Genomic DNA, 20,750 nt, shown 5'->3' on the forward strand with positions numbered 1-20,750 from the left:
GAAAAGCAAGGAAAAAGGGCACAAAAAGCAATGATGAGTTGCTTTTTTTCTAACCAGCATCAGGAAACACTTTGGCATTAATCCACCTTTCCAAAACAGCAAAAAGCTGTATTTTACATAGAAGTTTTTAGGGAGAAAACAAATCTGCAGTTGAACAGAAAGTTTTTTTTGTATGTTCTTTGAATGCAAAGTAGAAAATGTTTAAAGAATAATATGAAAGACCAACAAGGCATACCATTTTGAAAAATAGACAACCTATTGCAGCATCAAATAAGGGCGATCCTGTTTTTATTAGTGCCAAAATGGGGGGAGATCTTGCCATTAGAATAGCTAGACATCCTAATGCTTACTGGGAGGGAATTCAATTGTTTGTGCGCGCCCGATCATCCGTCTGACCTGACTAGGCAATATTCTCGTGTCAGTTTCTTTGTGCATGTAGCACCCAAATAGACCGAATTTAGACACTTCAGGAGGCTGCAAGCAGAAAATTAAAGTTATGGTAGACTTGCCTAGATAACTATTTCTTTGAGGTCCATAGGGTCCACAGGGCTACCATGGGGATTATGATGGTTGGAGACCAGGCTCCAAACAGTTAAAGCAGCTCCCAGGATGCCTCGGGTCCTCCTCCATATATACCCCACCCCTAACCATAGCACTTCAGGTTAGTTAACAAGCCTCAAGGCAGGAGAATGTACAAGAAGGAAAGGTTATCGTACACCAGGAACACAAAATGAGGGAACCTGTGCCCGAAAGAAAAATGTATCAATGCAGCCAGGTGCCTCAGGGTTGGTGCCCTATGGACATCGAAGAAAAGGAGTTATCTAGGAAAGTACCATAATTCTATATTTCTTATTTGGGGTGAATAGGGATCCACAGGGATACCATGGGGTTGTCCGAAAGCAGTTACCCTAGGGCGGGGCAAACTCCTGAGCAGAAAGGAGAACTCGTTGCCCAAAGGAAGTATCCTGAGAGGCAAAAGTATCAAAGGCATAAAACCTAAGAAAAGCGTGTACAGAAGACCACGTGGCTGCCTTGCACAATTGTTCAGCAGAAGCACCACAACGAAATGCCCACGATGGCACTACAGACAGTAGAATGTGCTGTCACCGTGCTTGGGCCAGGGAGATCAGCCCGTGTGTACACCTGAGATAGTCATCTGTAGCCATCTCGCCAGAGTCTGCTTATTAGCTGGCCATCCTCGTTTGAGAAAAACATAATACAAAAAAAGCATCTGATTTTCTAACTGAGTTTGTGCGCTCCACATAGATACGGAGAGCACAAGCTACATCCAGGGAGGCTTCAACTACAGAAAGATCTGGAGCCTGAAAAGCTTGAACTACAATTTCTTCATTTACATGAAAATGGGACACTACCTTAGGAAGGTAACCCTCCTTTGTATGAAGTACAGCTTTATCCTGGTGAAAAATGAAAAAATGGAGAAAGCGCTGCCAAATCAGAGACTCTGCGAGCAGAAGAGATAGCGACGAGAAAAAGCATCTTCATTGTCAACCACTTCAAATCTACAGAGTTTAGAGGTTCAAATGGGGGAGCTTGTAGCACCTTAAGAACCAAAGACAAGGCTTCCGGTTCCGGCATGGAGGAGTGAACAAGTGCCTCCGAGAGCTCAGTCTTACCCGCTCGTGTTTCCCTTCTCTAGGCTGCTCATACAGCCTCCCGACTGCTAAACCTTTCTTCCGACCCCTATCTAGCAGGATTTTGACAGGTTCATCGAAATCCAGCACCCATCGAAACACCCGCACCCGGTCTTACCACCGCGACAGGAAAAGCGCCGGGCAGGCCCAAATATGACGTCCGGAGCTGAAGCCAGAGTGGGGACGCCGGCGCCCAAGAAAATTACAGAGGCAACGGCAGAAGACCCCGACCAGCCTCAGGTAGGTAGGGCACTAGACTCCCCTGTAAACTATGGGGATATAGTTGATGCCATCAAAACCACTATGGTCCCTCTTTTGAAACAAGCTATGTCTGACATTACCATGCAGCTGCAGGGTCTGTCTCGTCTCAGATATTGAAGAGACTGTGGGTAGTAATTTACAAGATATTTCTCTACTGAAAACAATCGGCATCTAAATTAGAGAAAATCTACGTGTATTCAGCAAAATTGCAGATATTGAAAATAGGTCTCGGCGAAACATTCGCTTAGTGGGGCTCCCGGAGACCATTAAAAGCCCCGCACTCTCACACTTTCTGTATAACACCGTACCTACATTGTTAGGTATAGAGGCCGTCTGCACAGACTTAGTGATAGAGCGTGTCCACAGACTAGGACCAAATCTAAGCAACACATCTACCCGTCCAAGAGTCCTTTAAGTGTTTAAACTACTTGCACAAAGATCTGTTCTGGTTGGCGTCTCAAGAAATTCCCTTTACACTGGGAAGGACACTCTCCGTATATTTCAAGACTATTCAGGGCATGCAAAGCCTTTGGTCCAATGTGTTTCGCTCACTAAATCTAAGCGAAAGTTTGCTTTGATCTATCCAGCGAGGTTGAGGCTGTTCAATGCCTCTTCGTATAAAGATTTTACAAACCCAGATGATGCTGCAGCATTTCTCAGAGAATAAGCTGATGAAGCAAGCCACGATATTGCAGATGATCCCTCTTTAAACCAGATATGGTACCTTGATGGACGTTTCTCCCTCCCTTCTGCTCCATATGTTAGATGACCATTTTCTGGATTTACTTTTCTAGGACTCTCCCCGACCTCATCCAAGTTTTGATGTGGTGACTATACTTCCCACACATTTGTTGAATCTTAAAAAAGGTTTCTTTATAATACAGGCTTTTCTATGCCTGTTCTTGATATGTGGTCACAACCAACAGTTCAATGGTTCGACCTGAAGCCTTTTATGCAACTAATTTGCTCATTTTTTTTGTTTTCCTTATTACTGTATAATTATCCCCCGATGTCCCTCAATTGTCTTCCCGTGTACTGTCTTTCCTTCTGTTATCCCTCTCGCCTACATGTTTTGGTAGTAGAATTGGGCAGATGTGCCAAGTCAGTTTATGATTTACATTTAATACATGTCTACGCTACGTATAGGGACACTTAATGTAGGCGGCTTTAATTCACCAGCAAAGCACAGAAAGATTTTATTTTACTTAAATAGACAAAATATTGATCTAATCTTCTTCCATGAAACCCATCTAGTTTCAACAGAGACCAAAAAACTCCAGATGTTGCAATGGTTCTTAGTAGCCGCTGTCTCCTATAATTCCAAATCACGTGGTGTGGTGATTTTGACAAAAAAACACCTAGGTGTAGAGGTGGTGTCTGTTGAGGCCGACCCAGATGGTCGTTATGCAATTGCCACAGTACTAATATATGGAGTTACCTACCATTTATGTAATATCTATGTGCCTAATGCCTATTCTAAAAAGTTCTATAGTTGATTACTCACTAAACTTTATCAATTTAACCACTCTTCTCTAATAAAAAGCGGCGATTTTAATTTAGTCTCCTCTTTATACTTAGACCGCTCGCATCAAGCAAATCACTCATCCTCTTTCCCGAAGTAAGGAGTCCCACGATTAGCAGTCTAAATCTTAGATGTATGGAGAGCTCTCCATCCTATAGAAAGAGAATTTACCTGCCTTTCCGCTGTCCACAATACTTTATCTAGAATTGATTATATTCTTCCACACTATCTTTCCTAGACTACAAGACTAATGCTGGGTACACACTGGCCGATATATTTGCCGATCAACTGACCTGCCAATATATCGTGCCCCTGTTGGCAAGTGTGTACAGACGAAATGTCTGTACTACGCCGTTCAGACATATGGTGGCACAGCCCCCCCATCCACAGCAGCCCAGCAGACGCTGCTGTGTGCTGGGCTGCACTGGGAGACTGTCCGAGGCTGCTGCAGCCCTAGCAGTCTCCTATGCCAAAGGGGGGGGGGAATCGTGCCCCCCTTTGGCTGTGCACCGGGGGCGTGGCAAAGATGCTCGCCATTAGGCCACGCCCCCTATCCGCCCCCAGTCCGGCTCGACCCGCTGCAGCAGATGGTGGTCGTTCAATGTGTATGAACGACCATCACCTGCAGTGCTCGATCTGCAGATATATCCGTCAGGTGTGTACCCACCTTAACATTGAAGCAATCTCTATATCTGACCACGCCCTGGTTTGGGTTGATTTTCAGGTGAAAGTAGATAGTGACGCTCATAAAATTATGGAGATTCCCATCCCACCTCATACAGACAGATGGATTTCATAATAAGCTCGAAACAGCTTGGGAAAACTATAAAACTAGCAACTTAGAACATACCGAAGCTAAACCAGATTTATTTTGGCAGACAGCTAAGGCAGTCCTACGAGGTGAAGTTCTCTCCTATTTAAGTCAGATTTAAAAAAAAAAAAAAACACAAGCACTTACCTAGATCTACATCAGAACTTATCAATAGCCTTTCAAAAATATAAATTCTCCCCAAATACACAAAATAGAGCCTTATACACTAATGATAAACTGCATTTTGATGAATACCTTCATTTAAAAAGGAGATAAATACTTATTTGCATTTAATTATAAATTTCATAGGTTTGGGAACAAGACAGGAAAGCTACTTACCAACTTGTTACAAGGCACCAGGTCCCAAATGGTTGCATCTCCCATTAAAACCCCCTGAAGGCCCAATTAACTACCTCCAATATCCAGATCACCAAAATGATGAGATCTTTTTATGAAAAATTGTATACACCTCCTTCCTCTCCTGATGCTCACAATAACTCCCCTATGTACTCACCCACTCTTACAGAAGAGATTTCCTCTCCACTGTTTTGGTCCAGGCTTTCTTTACCTCATCTATCTGGTAAAGATAGCTCTCAATTAACTGCCCCATTACACTGAAAGTAGTATCTGATACCATTAAAAATGTAAAAACGGTAAAGCTCCAAGACCAGATGGCCTGACTGGAGAGTTTTATAAATTCTTATCTCCTAAGATAAGTGAATCGCTAGTATATTTCTACAATATGATGACACAACAGACCCTCCCTTTATATTTTAATAATGCAGTCATCAAAGTCATACTTAAAACTGACAAAAATCCCTCTTTGCCTGGGTCTTACAGACAGATATTACTGAATCTTGATTACAAGATATTCACGAAAATCTTAGCTGAATCGTCTAAAGTTCCTACTCCCTTCTATAATCCACAAGGACCAAACAGGGTTCATTACAGGAAGACATTCTGTGGTGAACGTGAGAAGAGTACTCTGTTATTCACTCCGCCTCCTCCGTATCAGATCCAGACGAGGATCCTATTATCTTATCACTTGATGCGGAAAAGGCCTTCGACCTTTTACTTTGGCCTCACCTATATAACACACTTAATTTTAGATTCCCTGAAGGATTTATAAACATCATTCGTACACTTTACTCTTCCTAATTTACAAGTTTCTTGCAATGGATTCCTTTTCGCCCCCTTTCTTATAAGCCGAGGAATGAGACAGGGATGCCCCCTCTCCCCACTACTATTCGCAATAGCAATCGAGCCCCTTGCAGTCGCGATTCGTTCTTATTCCCAGATCCAAGGGATATCAATTGGTGGAATAGAATTACGGATTGCTCTATTTGCGGATGACACCTTGCTCTTCTTATTCAACCCGAAACACTCTCCTAGTAATGGATCTCATAGCATTCTTTGGTATGGTAGCAGGATATAAGATTAATATCACCAAATCTGAAATCCTGATTGAGAAATTCTCCTTCAGCGATAGATCTTTCAGGCCGTCCCCCCTTTCAGATAGCACCTTCTCAAAGCACTTATTTGGGGATTCACATTAGCTCAACTATTTCCAATATTTACAAACTTAACCATTTCCCAATGATCTCCAAACTTGCCCAAATGCTAGATAATTGGAAATAATTACCCTTATCAGTTTTGGGAAGATTGGCAGTGATTAAAAGCATTGTGTTCCCAAAATTTTTTTATCAGATACAGATGCTCCCGCTCTCCCTAACACAGACAGACATCTCTAGATTCATATGGAAAAACAAAAGACCAAGGATACCTCATCAAAAACTTAAGACTTTGAGTGAGGGAGGTGTAGGCGCTCCAGATATGAGAGCATATTCTTTAGCAATACTTTTTCGTTACATAAGTGACTGGCTATTGGAAACTAGAATTTACACTGACTGCCTCTTAGATGTAGCTTTATTTTCACCTATCTCCCCAAGTGCCCTCCTTCACTCAAAAAGCTCGCCGATTCCGTCCCACATTATGAATCTCATCTTTAAAAAAGATACCTACCTTGCGTGGTTATCCATCAATAAGAAATGTAAGAGTTCCTTCCTTCACTCAAATGATCCCGCTGTGGGGGGTAACCCATCCCCATCATCCTCCCCCCCACCCTGGTGGAAATATATACTCCTTTACAGAACTCCAGCAGAAATACAACCTCCCTAAACACCATTTCTAGGTCTATCTCCAAGTGAGACATTTTCGTATCTCCCGATGTAATATATCTCAGACTCCCACCCAACAGGCCTTGGAATTGGAAGCGCTACTGAAAATCTTAAGAAATAACCCATATAACATTAAATATCTTTATTCCCTGTTGGTCCCCTTAAACTCCACCCCCCCAAATGATAAATATTACTTAAAAAATGGAAGTTAGATATCCCCGTTATAGAAGAGCTCTCAGATATTACATCCTCTTATGCAGACTCAATAAAAATATTGAAATCAGCGTACCTACAAGAGGTCCATATCTGTACTCTTCATAGAGCATATTTTACCCCTGCACAGCGAAAACATATGATATCTGAGGAAACGTGTTCTTGCACAAGATGCGGAATTGCTAACACTAATTTTATCCACTTATTTTGGAAATGTCGTAAAATCAGGAAATTTTGGTATAAATTGCTTAAGTATATTAGTAAACTGTTTTCTATATCTTTCAACCCAGACTCTTTGGCCTGTTTATTGCTCAATTTTAGAAATTGGAACCTAGGACCGTATTAAAAAAAAAAAAAAAAAGATATTATTCCCCTTCTCTATCATTCTGACCATAGGGAAAAAGCTCATATTAATACACTGTACAAAAAAAAAAAAAAAAAAAAACTGTGCTCCCGCTCTCTGCGAGATTCACAAAAAAAAACTCACTCAACTTTTATACTATGGACAGACTAACTAGTTTCCTGGAGTTTGATAAGACTGGTCATAACTTTCATGCTAAATGAAAATATTATCTAACTTCATTGCCTGAGTCGGAACAGGCGAATATAAAATAAAAATTTTGACTGTTTAGTTTGAGCTTCAATCCAGAGTTCTAACGCTCTGTATCCTGATATTTTGTCTTACCTGCCTTGGATCTCTGCTAGACACCAAATTCTTATCTTCAATAGTACTCTCTGCCATATCTATTTATGTGAAAAATCTATACGGCTTTTCACCCTTTACTACTGTGTTTTCCTTTGTGTCCCCCCCCCTCTCCTTTTATATCCTTTGTTTTAGATTTAAGGTATAGGTATTGATCTCCTATGCACATCTCTTCCAATTGACATGAAACTAGAGGTTAACTACTGTATAATCTGTTTACTGAATGCGGTCTACTAAATTTGGTTTTATAGTTATCGCTCCTGAACCTGGTTTCAATTTGATCTTCTACCCATCAGACGCAGATCACGTTAATTTTTATACCCCTCTCTATGTTGCTAGATATCTATCCTTTTATCTTCTTCAAATCTAGCCCAACCCAGTAGGTCATAGAAAAGGATAATATGTATATTATAATGGAGAATTTCTGACAATCTAATTATATGATCAATATTGGAATTTAAATGTTCATGCCTAGAAATTTCTTCTAGGCCTTGAAATATATTGTTTTATTTTCTCTATGTATGCCATCATATTAAAACTCAAACAATTTAAAAAAAAAAAAAAGAAGAACCACCAAAGAAATCCCACGGTGGTAATGGTGGAACAAAAAGGGAGGCTGAACTCGCAGAACTCCTTGGAAAAAAAAATTAACATCTGGTAATGAGGCAGTCTTCCTCTGGAACCAGACTGACAGTGCAGAAACCTGCACTTCCAAAAGCAGACAGGCGGAGACCAGTCTAAACCTGCCTGGAGAAAAGCCAGTATCCTGTAAATCCTAGACTCTTTAGGATCATACTTTCTGTGGGAACACCATTGACCAAAAAAATGCCAAACTCTGTATTAGAAGCGGCAGGCTTCCGTGCCCTAAGCATCGTTTGAATTGAAGAATTGGAAAAACCTTTTGCTCTTAGGATGGAAGATTCAAGAGCCACGCCGTCAAAGCCAGATGATGAGGTAAGTCCGCATGCCGGCAGCGGCCAGAGTTAGCAGATCCTGCCATAGAGGAAGAGGATACAGACTGTCTATTGACAGATTCTGTATGTCGGTGAACCAATGACGTCTGGGCCAAGCTGGAGCCACCGGTATTACTGTTCCACCTTCCTGCTTGAATTTCTTGAGAACTCTTGGGAGGGAGATCGGAGGAAAGAGATACGCCAGCTTGAAGACCCATCTTACTGCCAGTGCATCGACAAAGGTTGTTGATGGGTCTCTGGACCCGTACCTGGGGACATTGTGGTTGTGACGGGACGCCATGAGATCTCTGGTAGACCCCATTTGTTTACCTGGAGCTGAAACACGCCCAGATGGAGAGACCACTCTCTGGCATGTATGTCCTGGTGACTTAGGAAGTCCGCTTCCCAATTGAGTACTCCCAGTATGAATATTGCTGAGATGTCCGGAAGATTACGTTCTGCCAAAATCAGAATCCTTGTCACTTCCTTTATGGCTGCGTAACTTCTTGTGCCTCCCTGATGATTGAGGTAGGTCACTGTTGTCGCATTGTGGGACAGGATCTGGCCCGGCTCACCCTGGAGCAGGTCCTGTGCCATGACAAGTGCTTTGTATACTGCTCGCAGTTCCAGAATGTTTATTGGCAGATGACTTTCCGGATTTGTCCATCTTCCCTGAAAGGTGTGATGGCCCATCACTGCTCCCATCCGCGAAAACTGGTGCTGCTCACCACAGACGCCAATTTGGAATCCAGAATGGGCGCCCTTTGTTCAGATGAGCCTTTCTCAGCCACCATAGGAGGGAGTGACAAACCTCTGAAGTAAGAAGGAACCCCTGGGACTTTATTTGATGATACTGCCCGTTCCACTTGGAGAGAGTCAAACTTTGCAGAGGCCTGGAATGGAACGGAGCATACCCCACCATGTCAAAGGTGGATACCATTGATCCCAGGACCTGCATTTCTAACAGAATGGATACCCTTCGCTTGCGAAGCAGCTTGCGTATTCGCAAAGATAGAGCCTCAATCTTGTCCTCTGGCAGAAACATAGTCTGTGTCTGAGAATCCAGAAGAGCTCCCAGATGTTCCATCTGCTGTGTTGGAGAAAGTGATGATTTCTTCCAATTGATGATCCAGCAGTGCTTTTATCAGAAGGTCGTCCAGATATGGCAGAATTCTGACTCCGATACCTGAGATAGACAGTCATGACAGCCATTATTTTGGTAAATACCCGGTGAGCCATAGATAGGCCAAAGGGTAGTACCTGAAGTTGGCAATGTTGCTGAAGGACAGCAAACTGTAGAAATTGCCGGCGGGATGGTATAATAGGAACATGCAGATATGCATCCTGAATGTCCAGTGAAACCATGTAATCCCCCAGCTCCAATGCCAAAATAATTGATCAGAGAGTTTCCATATGAAACTTGGGCACATGGATAAACCGGTTGAGGGTTTTTAGATTTCGTATAGGGCGATAAGCCCCATTCGGTTTCTGAACAGAAATAGATTGGAATAACCCCTTCCCTGCTGCGACACAGGAACCGGGACTATTACCCCCGCCTGCAGCAGGGAGTGAATGGCCTTCTGAAGGGCCAAAGCCTTTAACACATCTGCTGGAGTATCTGTGCAAAAAAAAAAAAACACTTCTGGGGAGGATGCCTCCTGAAAGTGAGGGATTAATCCCTGAGAGACCACATCCCAGTCATCTGTTTGACGCCAACAATCCACAAACTGAAGAAGTCGGCCTCCCACCCTGGGGATTCCTCCAGGAGGAGGCCCACCCCACCATGCAGAGGATTTGTCGTCCAGCTTAGAAGCTGGACATCTTGCCAGGCCAGACCTCTTAAGTTTGTCGCCTTGATATTATTTTGAAAAAACTAGACGTCTTAGAAGAAGGCTGTTCACTTGCTCGTACCAGAGAACGGAAGGGCCGAAAAGACACCTTTCTAGAATTTTGTCGCCGTAATTGGCAGACCTGCTGACTTTGAAGCTGCCAGAGTAGCTATTATTTTATCCAACTCTGCTCCAAAAAGTACTTTTCCATAGAAAGGTAAAACTTCTTTGATACTATACCAGCTTTCCAGGATCTTATCCAAAGGGCCCTTGCGATCTACTATTGAAGCTGCTGATGCTTTAGAAGCTAAAAAATTCCAGCATCTACAACAGCTCCTTGCAGATAGGAAGCCGCTTCCTGTATATGGGAGATATACATCATCTGTTCTCTGGTAGCATTTGGTAGAGAGTCTTCCAATGCCCCTATCCATTCTTCAACAGCTTTGGCTACCCAGGCTCCAGCCATAGACGGATAATGGCTCCATATGATCAAAAGATTGTTTGCTTCAATCTCTTCATCCGTGGAATCCTTCAGGGAAGATGCCGACAGAATAGGCAATTTAGCATTTCTGATTAAATGCGTCACATGAGCATCCACAGTAGGGGGTACCTCCCGCTTAGTACATATACAGAAGCCGGGAAAGGATACAACGATGTTATGCTCTTCTTCACATAAAAACATTTGTCAGGTTTACCCCATGCCTCATCCATAAGCTCAGTGATACAGGAATCTTCGTTTTGACCACCTTCCGGTGGTGATTAAACACTGGAGCCTTCTTACTATGAGCTGGATCATCCTGAATGTCTAGGATTGATTTAACCACCTGCATCAAAGTAGGAACATCCACTGTGGGTGGATGGTCCTCCTCCCCCGAGCTAAACCCTGGAAAGGAACCTTGCGCATCATCTGAATCCTCGGATGATGCGTCTGAATCCATATGTTGAGCAGACTGATAAAAAGCTAACCCGTGCTTAGGCACCTTAGTAACTACCAGTCTGCTATCAACATTAGATGGTGCCATACTCTGACTAGAATGGCCAATCAACATCCTTCCAGGAAGGATGCATAGGAGGTGCAAACATAGCATGCTGTGGACACCCCATCCAAGGAGGCATAGTGGGAGCAGTTATACGATCCACAAAGTGCTTCATTACCTGGGACAACAAAGAGGATACCCCAGAAGGTTCTTGTCCACGGACAAAAACTGGACTGATGAGGTGGCTCTTTATAACATACAACACACAAACCATCCTTAATGTTCTGAGGGGACAAATCCCCCTCCTGTATTTCTTTATCTTCTGACATGTTCAATATAAAAGGCAATAGTTGCAATGTTATGCGATAGCCTTCACAAAATCTTAACAAATGTGATGTACTCAGAAAAACCTCCACCCCAGAGGATGGAGAGAAAACCAGTGATCGTTCTAATTGACAGACAGCAATAAAAGTGTCAATACAGCAGCTAGCAAACAGTCACATACAATGCATATGTAATAAAATTACAATCAACTCTAAATCAACTACACAAAAGGAATGGTAGGCTATAGAGCACTATATACATTAACCAAGTGTCGAAGCTGGATTATTGGCTGAGACAAGATCAGTTTAAAATTGAATTGCAGCGACGCCATCTTGCGACTGGCCGCAAGACGCCATCTTGGAAATGAGATCGCAAGACGCCATTTTGCGAATGACCGCCCAAGCGCCATTTTAGATAAACTCACATTTAAGTACATATGGCGATATTACTATTAGCACCATGCGATTGCATCTTTCACCATTTCTCATATACACATTAATATGCACAATTGCGCTGTTAACTAGTTGCATATTAGCGAATGCATAAGATCCTATATGAAAACGCTGTTTAGTAGCTAAATGCGCACGCATCTGTCCCAAGTTAACTAGCGTCCTTATATCAAACCCTGCATACTCACACATTACATATCCACATACAAGTTTCCATAAGCTTTAAAGTACAAGATTTAAGTTTGTTCATTTAGTATAAATGCTGTGAAATAAAGATTATTTGGTAACTAAGGTTTTATACATACTAAGTAAGCAGTGTTTTGTTTTGTACTGATGCGTACTCTTTCCACAGTATTCCGGTATCATCGGCGTGGAGACTTCAAGCAACAAAATGTATAATATATGAACAACTGTTAGGATGTTGCATGAGGCGGTAATCCAGAGACCCCCAGTTGTTAGAGACTGGGTTGGGTCTACTTGAATCAGCCTGCTAAATGCTCTGTAACAGATGCATCCCCGTTGGGAACCAATGGCATCAGCAACAAACTTTATTGTGTTGTCTATTTCTGGGGGGTATAAATATGTGTGCTTCAACACTGGGTTTTTAGTCTTCGTGCTGAATGCTGATTGACGAGGGGTTTCTTGCTGATGCCTAACATCTGGTCCGGAAGCGCTGCGTATGTATACTGTACTTGGGTCTGTATAATTCCTTTGCGCCTAATTGTGTCTGGATCAATAGTGTGTAACTGACTACTTTTACTTGAATAATACTTGTGCTTTGGAACCACAGATTCCAGGTCTGAAGTCTTTATTTACTGTATGACTGCGTACGCAAATTAGCGTCATCCTTAGAAAGTATAGGCAGGATATTTTAGAAGGTATAGGCAGGATATTAGAAGGTATAGGCAGGAGTGTATAGAGGTTCTAATTCAGTATCGTTACAAGGGAGAGGTATACCCATCCTTGTGTATCAACACCTATTTCCCTATAGATTGTAAGCTTGCGAGCAAGGCCCTCTTACCTGTATGTATGTCTGTCTTTTAGAACCCAGTATAATGTTAATTCAGATTGTAAAGTGCGACGGAATTTGCTGCGCTATATAAGAAACTGTTAATTAATAAATATACAGGGAGACTGATCCAAACCCTCCGGAGACCAAAATCTACAGGGCGCACTGAGCGGGAACCGTGAGCGTCTCACAAACACGTGGAGGGTAGGCGGAGCAACCCAGACACGCGAAACCCTTCGTAGGGACTGCATCTGGGTCAGAGCTGCCGGGGTAGCACCTTCCTCTCTTAAGCTGTGTTAACCAGCTGGCCTCGTGGTAGCAGAAGCATCTGCTGCCGATCCAGGGTGTCAGACGATATGGACCCGTGAGGATGCGGACAATCCCAGGCCCTGACTGCAGCGGCTTCTGGTGAAGTCTCGGACACCGGAAGCAAGGACTGCCGCTTGCGATTCCCCATAAGCGAGGAACCGCCTTACCAGACATCGCCGTGCATCCAGTTGCAGTCCGAGTCACAGCATTGCAGCTAGCAAGCTCAGCCGCGACCTGCCAAAATAACCAGCCCAGTTACTGGTGTTGCAGCCCAGCGGAAGTAGATTGAGTCGCAGTATATGCGTCTTAATTCAGACGCTTAGTACTGCCAACCCAAACATAAAAATTAAATAAAATATAAAATAAAAGCTTAGGACTGCCTGAGCAGTCCCCTGTTACAAAGATGCGTCTTGAACCTCCCACACCAAATGAACAACTGAAGTCCTATGGGTAGGGTATATATGGCGGAGGACCCGAGGCATCCTGGGAGCTGAAGCTTTAACGGTTTGGTGCCTGGCCTCCAACCATAATATTCCCCATGGTATCCCTGTGGACCCTGAAGAATAGTGTATTGGTGGCGGTTAGCAGAAACAACTGAATAGCTCCAATGGGTACGCAAACAGATAGCTGTGCGCAAAAATTATTTACTTTCCCACCTCAGTATTATAAGGTGCCAAGTGTCTGGTGAACCCTCTGACAATAACTTCTAAAGGGGCACCTTGTTTGAAAATGAGACTCACTACTTTCCAACAAGGCTCTCTCAGGAGATAATGCATATTAAGTTTTTTTTCCCCCCATCACCAGTATTTCTTCAGTGCAGATTTATATTGGTTGGTCACCAAATAAACATTAAGGAGGCCACATCATTTGAAAGAGGGGACTATTTGCATACAAATAATGGTGTGAGTTTACTGAGGCTGGGAAATAGAGCACTCAATGAGACAATGAGAAAGCACTTCTCTCTTTTCCTGCCTCCTACACATTTCTACAGTGTTTCGCTTGGAGTGGAAAGGACTTTACGGCGTCATTATGTTCCCGAAGCAATGACGTCATCAGGCCATGCCCCTTCAGCTCTAAGCGACAGCAACTATAAGAGGTGGGAGACTTTGTTAAACGCCCCCTTATATTTGAACCCCTACATTTAGGTGTCAATTGCCCTTCATAGTGAAGGGGTTAATAAGATTTTGTTACAACATACATAACATAGCAGGAGGTACAAAGCAGTATTATGTGGTTATGGACCCTGTCTGTCTGACATGTAAGCAAACCTTTCAGGCCTTTTCGGACTGCAATACCTTCTGTGACTGTTGGTAAAACTATGACAACTTCTAAATCAGGGATTTTTTTTGCAACCACATTACAAGCTGCATAATTCGACATTTAATTGTTATATTACAGCCAATATTGCAACAGAACATTACATGTAAATTAACATCACATGAGAAATGTCACATACCACCTACCTTGTTGATGTTGAGGGAAGCTAGAGGAGGTGGTGTCTGGGTGCGATTATTCAAAACCTTAACATCAGACACATACTGCAGGTTGAGCAGGAGAATATCAGCATGGTTAGGTTTTCCACTAGAAGAGGGACACTCTGTGGATGGTGAGGTTAAGGAAAGTACACAACGGCTGCACACACAATAGACAAACTCAATATTCCTACATAAGTACTGTTCAGTTGAACATTAACATTTTACAAGCAACTAAATGCTGCATTGAGCTCCCAAATAGAAATATCATCACAGATGAACTAAAGTGGATTGTTTAAGTCACTTATGGCTAAATGCTATAATAGTAGGCCAAACAAAAACAAAGGCAAACCAATGACAACCACAACTGAAACGAGTTTCAATGTACACAGTATAAAATGAAAAAAAAAAAAAAAAAAAAAGATCACTTAACCTACACTAAACCCAGTTCTAGTACTGTAATAACCATCTGATGGCAATCTTCGTTATAAAACTATTCACCACATTGGGACTGCAAAGTAATGCTGTCCATCCACTAGAAGACCGGCAAAAGACTGCACAATTATAGACATTGTAATCATGCAGTTGTTTGTCTGTCTGTATTATGTGATGTGCCTACACTGAACGAGCAGTCGTTCAGTGTAGGAACATCAATCATCTGCTAACATGCTGTCTTCAGTTTAACCAGCTTGTTTGCACGATGATAGATTTGTCTAAAACGACCAGCAGGCACGCGCATCGCTGGTCGTTTTAGACATTTTAGTGAACGATCTTCAAACGATTAATGAACGATTACGACGTCATTATCGCTCAATTTAATCGCCTAGTGGATGGGCACCTTAAGTCATGCTCCTACGGTTTGAGAGCACTGCTCAGATGTTTTCACATTGAAGTAGACCATTAGGAGGATTGTGAAAAAAAAATCATATTTATATACAAACACTAAATAGAAGAGTAAAGTGACCACAACAGTATGAAAAGGGCAAGCGGGAATGTACATAATGATTTTCATTGAGACACCAGTTACTGTAGAATTTAGAGAGGTACATAAACATTTTAATATTACTGTATATAATAACAAAGCACACTATTCTGGCCCACAAAAAATTAAGACACTTGACCAAATAGACATAACGATAAACTGGAAAAGAAAAAACAAAAAAACACACCACCACCAACCTGAATAAGAGCATCCAAACTGCAAATAACAGCTTCAGGCAGACAGAGCATATGGCAGTCTTGACTGAAACTGAGAATTTCAGTCTGTTCACATTCTAAAACATATTTACTACAAACTATTTAGGGTCAATTCAATTAGGTGCGAAAAGTTCAGCATGGTACTGCCAGGCCATGAGTTCAGCTCTGCCGTTTCTACGCCATTGCAACGTCAACTCATTGCTAATTATATTGACCCCTTTAGGTCTCTATTCTGATTTGTAGATAGACCTGGAGGAACCAAATTTAACTAAAAAAGGTACCTTGAGTCCTAGCGTTTCTGCTAGGCCGTTTCAGCGGGGTGGCCTGCCATAATTTCTGAAGGGCAGAAAGCACCCTGCCCTCCAGCGCTGCACCCCGCTGAAACAACCTGTGGGTTCTGTCCACTCCCGCGGGTTGCAGTATCCCACGGGTGGGAAACACATCTGTGCAGCGGTCACCGCCGGTGAATGGATGCCGGGCACATGCGTACGGCATCCATTCACAGTGACCGCAGCACTAGGGGGGTGCCCAGCCTGTCCGTAAGTGCCGGGCATGCCCCCAAGAGTGACTAAAAGGGATGAGTCATAAAGATACATCCCTTTCCTTGGTCACCCCCTTTTCGGGCGCACGCAAAAGTGCTCTCTCTCTAGGTCCGGGCCCTGCCTGCGGCTGGACCTAGAGTGAACACTACGTCCTATTTGATAAAATAGCTATATAAAATTGGCTTAACTCGATATATCCGTCGGGCTCCCAAACATCAGTTAAATCTCCCCCCCCCCCTATTGAGACTAGTGATGAATGATCTTTCTTCGGGGGGAATTCAATTCAGTGCGTGGTTGGTAGCACCGTGGAGCTCTCAGAGCTATTCAATGCACCGTTTTTTCCGCCCCTTAGAAGTAAAGTTGTAGAAAGCCGGTTCTCCCGACTTAAGCTGAGTGTTTAGTCTCGAGAAAGGGCATTTTCCGAATAAAGTGCCGGCCGCTGCTAGCGCCGCTCTAAGACGGAAAACAGCCTTGCAGCCAGAACTTTAGTTGGATTTCTCCTCGCACCCTCAGGAGGGTGCAAGAAGAAAACGTTTAGCGTGCTGAATTAAACAGCTCCAGGAGCTCCCTCCTGGCGCTATCAACAGTGCATGAATTGAATTCCTCCCGAAGATCATTCATCACTAGTCACAATGGTGGAGGGGAGATTTAATTGTTGTTTGGGAGCCCAATGGATATATTCAATTGTTGCCCTGATCGGCCACAACTGTCGCAGTTACCATGCCCAAATGCGGCAGATTAAGCCACGTAAAGCTGCTAAACCTATGCAAATTACTATGTTAAGCACTAAAAACAGCTGACTTTTTGCGGATTTCTGCTTACCACCTCAGAAAGGTGCGAGCAGTAATCTGGGCATTCGCGGCACTCACGCACGATCAGAGCAACAATAGAATAGCTCCACTGGGCGCCCAAACATCAACTGAATCTCCCCCAATGATGTGAAAGCATTAGATGCAGTTGCTTTATATTCCCACAAATGGAGTAACCAATCTAAAAGGGCCTATCCATTTAAAGACACGAAAGTCTGAACGTCCAGCGTTCAGACTTTCATGTCGCTGAGGTGCGGGCACCGCACTGAAAGACGTTCACTGAACTTTTTCAGTGCAGGATTCCAACCTCCCCATCTATTAACATGCCGAACCCGACGACCGTCGTCAGGTTGACGGGCATGTCCGATAGATAGTCGGGGTCGCCAAGGACCCAGCGAGCACGCACATCGTTGGTCCTTGCCGGCTGTCCATTTGCAGACCTTCTGCACTTTGCGACCAAAACCTGCTGGTTTTGGTCGCATTGTGCAGAAAGTCGGCAAATGGATAGGCCCCTCAACTAGCCTAGATGGTGCAAACCAGTGTGCCTGGGCAGATTCAAACACATCAGTTGGTATTCAGTTTGACAACGACTGCACCTAGCATTGTACACGGTCAGCATACAAAGTTGCATCAGGACCGGTAACTTCAAATTTGGCCTAGACTAATTTTTAATTTTACGAATGAAAAATACTATTTCCCTTGATCAGATATAAGATTGAGAATGAACAATCACTTCAGATATATTAACCATATTAGAATACAAAGGCTTTAAAGTACTTCAAATGTTTCACCATTTCAGATCATATCAATTGGCTCAAATCTACATCTGATCATAGGTAATGAGCAAAATATATGAATGGATGCCATAAACAGAATAAATCTCATAGTATATACAATTTACCTATGTAGGCTACATGTTACAGTCAAGTTTGAATGAAGGTGTATGACTGTCGGACACTACATAATACAAACAAAGATCACCACCACATTACATTTTTTTTTTAAACAATCATATTTTTCACAAGTATGGTCAGCCCTGTTGAGTGGTATGCTAGCCATAAAAAGTAAGACCATGCGACTAAACGGTACGGGGCTGCCTCTCCATACATTGAAAAATGTATGGACACGTTTTACAGTTCACAGCATGAAATCAGCAAACGAAGGTCAGGACGATCAAATGTTTGATAATCAAACCCATTTTTTTTAGCCATTTTCAAGCACTGAATGATTACCATTCATGCAAATTAGGGATGTGCAGGCTCGGATAGGTTCGAGTTTGCACGTTGAGTTCGGATTTTTCCCTCCAAAAAAACAGAACTCAGAAAGAGGCAAAACATCATCTTGCATGGACGATCATCATCATTCCTGGACTTGTCCTGCACATCCCTAATGCAAATACACCTAATAATCAGAACTTATGTGCATCAGTCATATCTGTACCATTGTATATATAGCTAGCTTTACTGCTATTCCAGGCACAAAGGGGGAATTCAATTCCCTGGTATTGATATGCCATTCAAAATATGGCACATTACTTCTGCTGGCATTGCAAGTTTCTCCTTGCATCACCTAAAGGAGTAAGGGAAAACTTGCCATATCAGCACTACCCTAACTAGCTGATGTGTGCAACATACTGCACAGAATTCCCCCCCACCGACTTTTGCTGGAGTGTTAATGTGCATACACACGGGACGGTCAATGATAACATTGTACAATCTCCCGGGTGTGTTGGATGGTCGATATCGACAGGGTTGGTCTGCATGCACGGGCGATGGATGATATAGTTATCGTCCATTCGTGCCCGCGCACCGCAGGTCACGAATGCACAATATGAACGATAGGATTATTGTTCTTATCCATTTTAACCGCACAGTGTGTACGCACCATAAGCAAACTACAAGAGGTAGGTCGTTAAAGGCAAATACAACATAATATCTGCCAGGTTAGAGGTATGCTAAACTTCTCTGCAGCAAACCAAAAAAAAATATTTTTTTGAGAATGTGAACCATTAACCAAAACAGGAGTCATCCAGGACAATTTACTATTACTGTAAACAATAGCAAATAATGCACACATTATATTTAAAAAAATGTACACACCTTGACAAAGGTCCATGTTAGGACCAAAACATTTATGAGCTGTATCACAGCATCTATCGAATAAAACCTGCTGATTGCTTCATGTCTGGTGAATGCACCCGTTTTGATCATTTGCATTTGAGTAGCTACCCCAGCAAAACATTGGTTCTAACTTCTTTACACGAGTGTGGAGCTATTGGAACACACACACACACATACACATAAGCAGGGCCATCTTACCTCTTTGTCTATTACCCAGATTTGATTACCATTTGTTCCCAATTGTGAAGCGCAACAGAATATGCTGGCTCTATATAACTTAATACACACAATGCTTCTTACAGGTATATATGCTTTGCTGATCAATCAATACAACAAAATAAGATAATCCCCAATCTCCTTCAAACAAAACGATAAAAAGGTGCCCATGGTAATGGCCACAGACATAGCTCTCCTCCCCACACACGGTCAGCCTGCGGTCCTAATACCATCAGCAGCTTTACCAGCAGCCAGGGTCTCCGCTCTCTACCTCCCATCAGCCATTACAGGTAATAGCAATCGCACAACACAAGCAGAATGAATGGAGGACTCTCGCTGCACCCCGGTTCCTCAGCCTCCCTCCACCTGCTGGCTGCACACTGGCAGCACCTTGCTGGGTAGTGTCCCCCCACCCTCGGGCCACTCTCGTGGGAAAGGATACTGAGCGCCAGCATCTTGCTCTGGTAGTCGAAGGCCACCACCTCCCCTTGCAGTCGCGTCTCCTGGCAGGTCAGGCATGAGACCTGGGAGCCAACGCTGAAATATTCCCCCGGAGCCGCCATCTTCCAGCCGGCCTGCGTGACGTGCTTTACTGCCCGACCTCAGCGCGCAACCTTAAAGTCAACGTAACCGCGGGTGCTGCTGGGAAATCACCTTGGTGACGCTATTGCCACACCTCGTCTCGCGGTAAACTGGCTCTGCCATATTGGAGGTGGCGCTCATTTACATAGACCGAGAGTGCGGCCGCCATCTTCACACGGGACCTGCCACATTATAAGGAGGACTGGGTTGTAGTTGGCCCACACTTCCGTACTTGCGGCTGACTTCGCCATTTTGAAAAAGGGATTCATTTTGCTAAACTTTATTGAAAAGGGTGACGGTTCCTACAGACATTCCTACACAATGCAGAAATGTTCAGCCATATGATCGTAGTATGTGTGGGTTCTTTCACTTAGGAGTAAACATTACTATTCTTTCAGGTTTATTTTAATAGAGGTCAAATTAAATTGTTGGCATATAATGTGACATATATTCGAATACAGCCTGTTGCAAAGTAAAGGCACTGCACTAGCAATATTTGAGCCAGGCAGCAAGGGTAATAAATAATTGATGATGCATGACAAGCCTACATGTTTCTAATAATGGATAATTTCTGGAAACTTATACCCCTTTTACACCAGAGCTAAAACCTGGGTTATTGCAGG

General features: G+C 43.2%; 1 protein-coding gene across 1 annotated transcript in view; it reads right to left on the reverse strand.

Moving 5' to 3' along the window:
- LSM12 (LSM12 homolog) overlaps positions 1–20,226 on the reverse strand; it is a 35,036-nt gene extending 14,810 nt beyond the window's left edge. The window contains exons 1-2 of the mRNA XM_088470722.1: positions 19,988–20,226; positions 14,653–14,786 (exon numbers count right to left, since the gene is read on the reverse strand). Of these exons, the coding sequence (XP_088326848.1) occupies positions 14,653–14,786; positions 19,988–20,108 (255 nt within the window). The 5' untranslated portion in view covers positions 20,109–20,226. The remainder of the gene's footprint in view (positions 1–14,652; positions 14,787–19,987) is intronic.
- Positions 20,227–20,750: the final 524 nt, after the last annotated feature.

The sequence above is a fragment of the Taudactylus pleione genome, unplaced genomic scaffold (genome assembly GCF_031769625.1).
Source record: "Taudactylus pleione unplaced genomic scaffold, aTauple2 ptg000102l, whole genome shotgun sequence".
In the NCBI taxonomy this organism is placed as follows: Eukaryota; Metazoa; Chordata; class Amphibia; order Anura; family Myobatrachidae; genus Taudactylus; species Taudactylus pleione.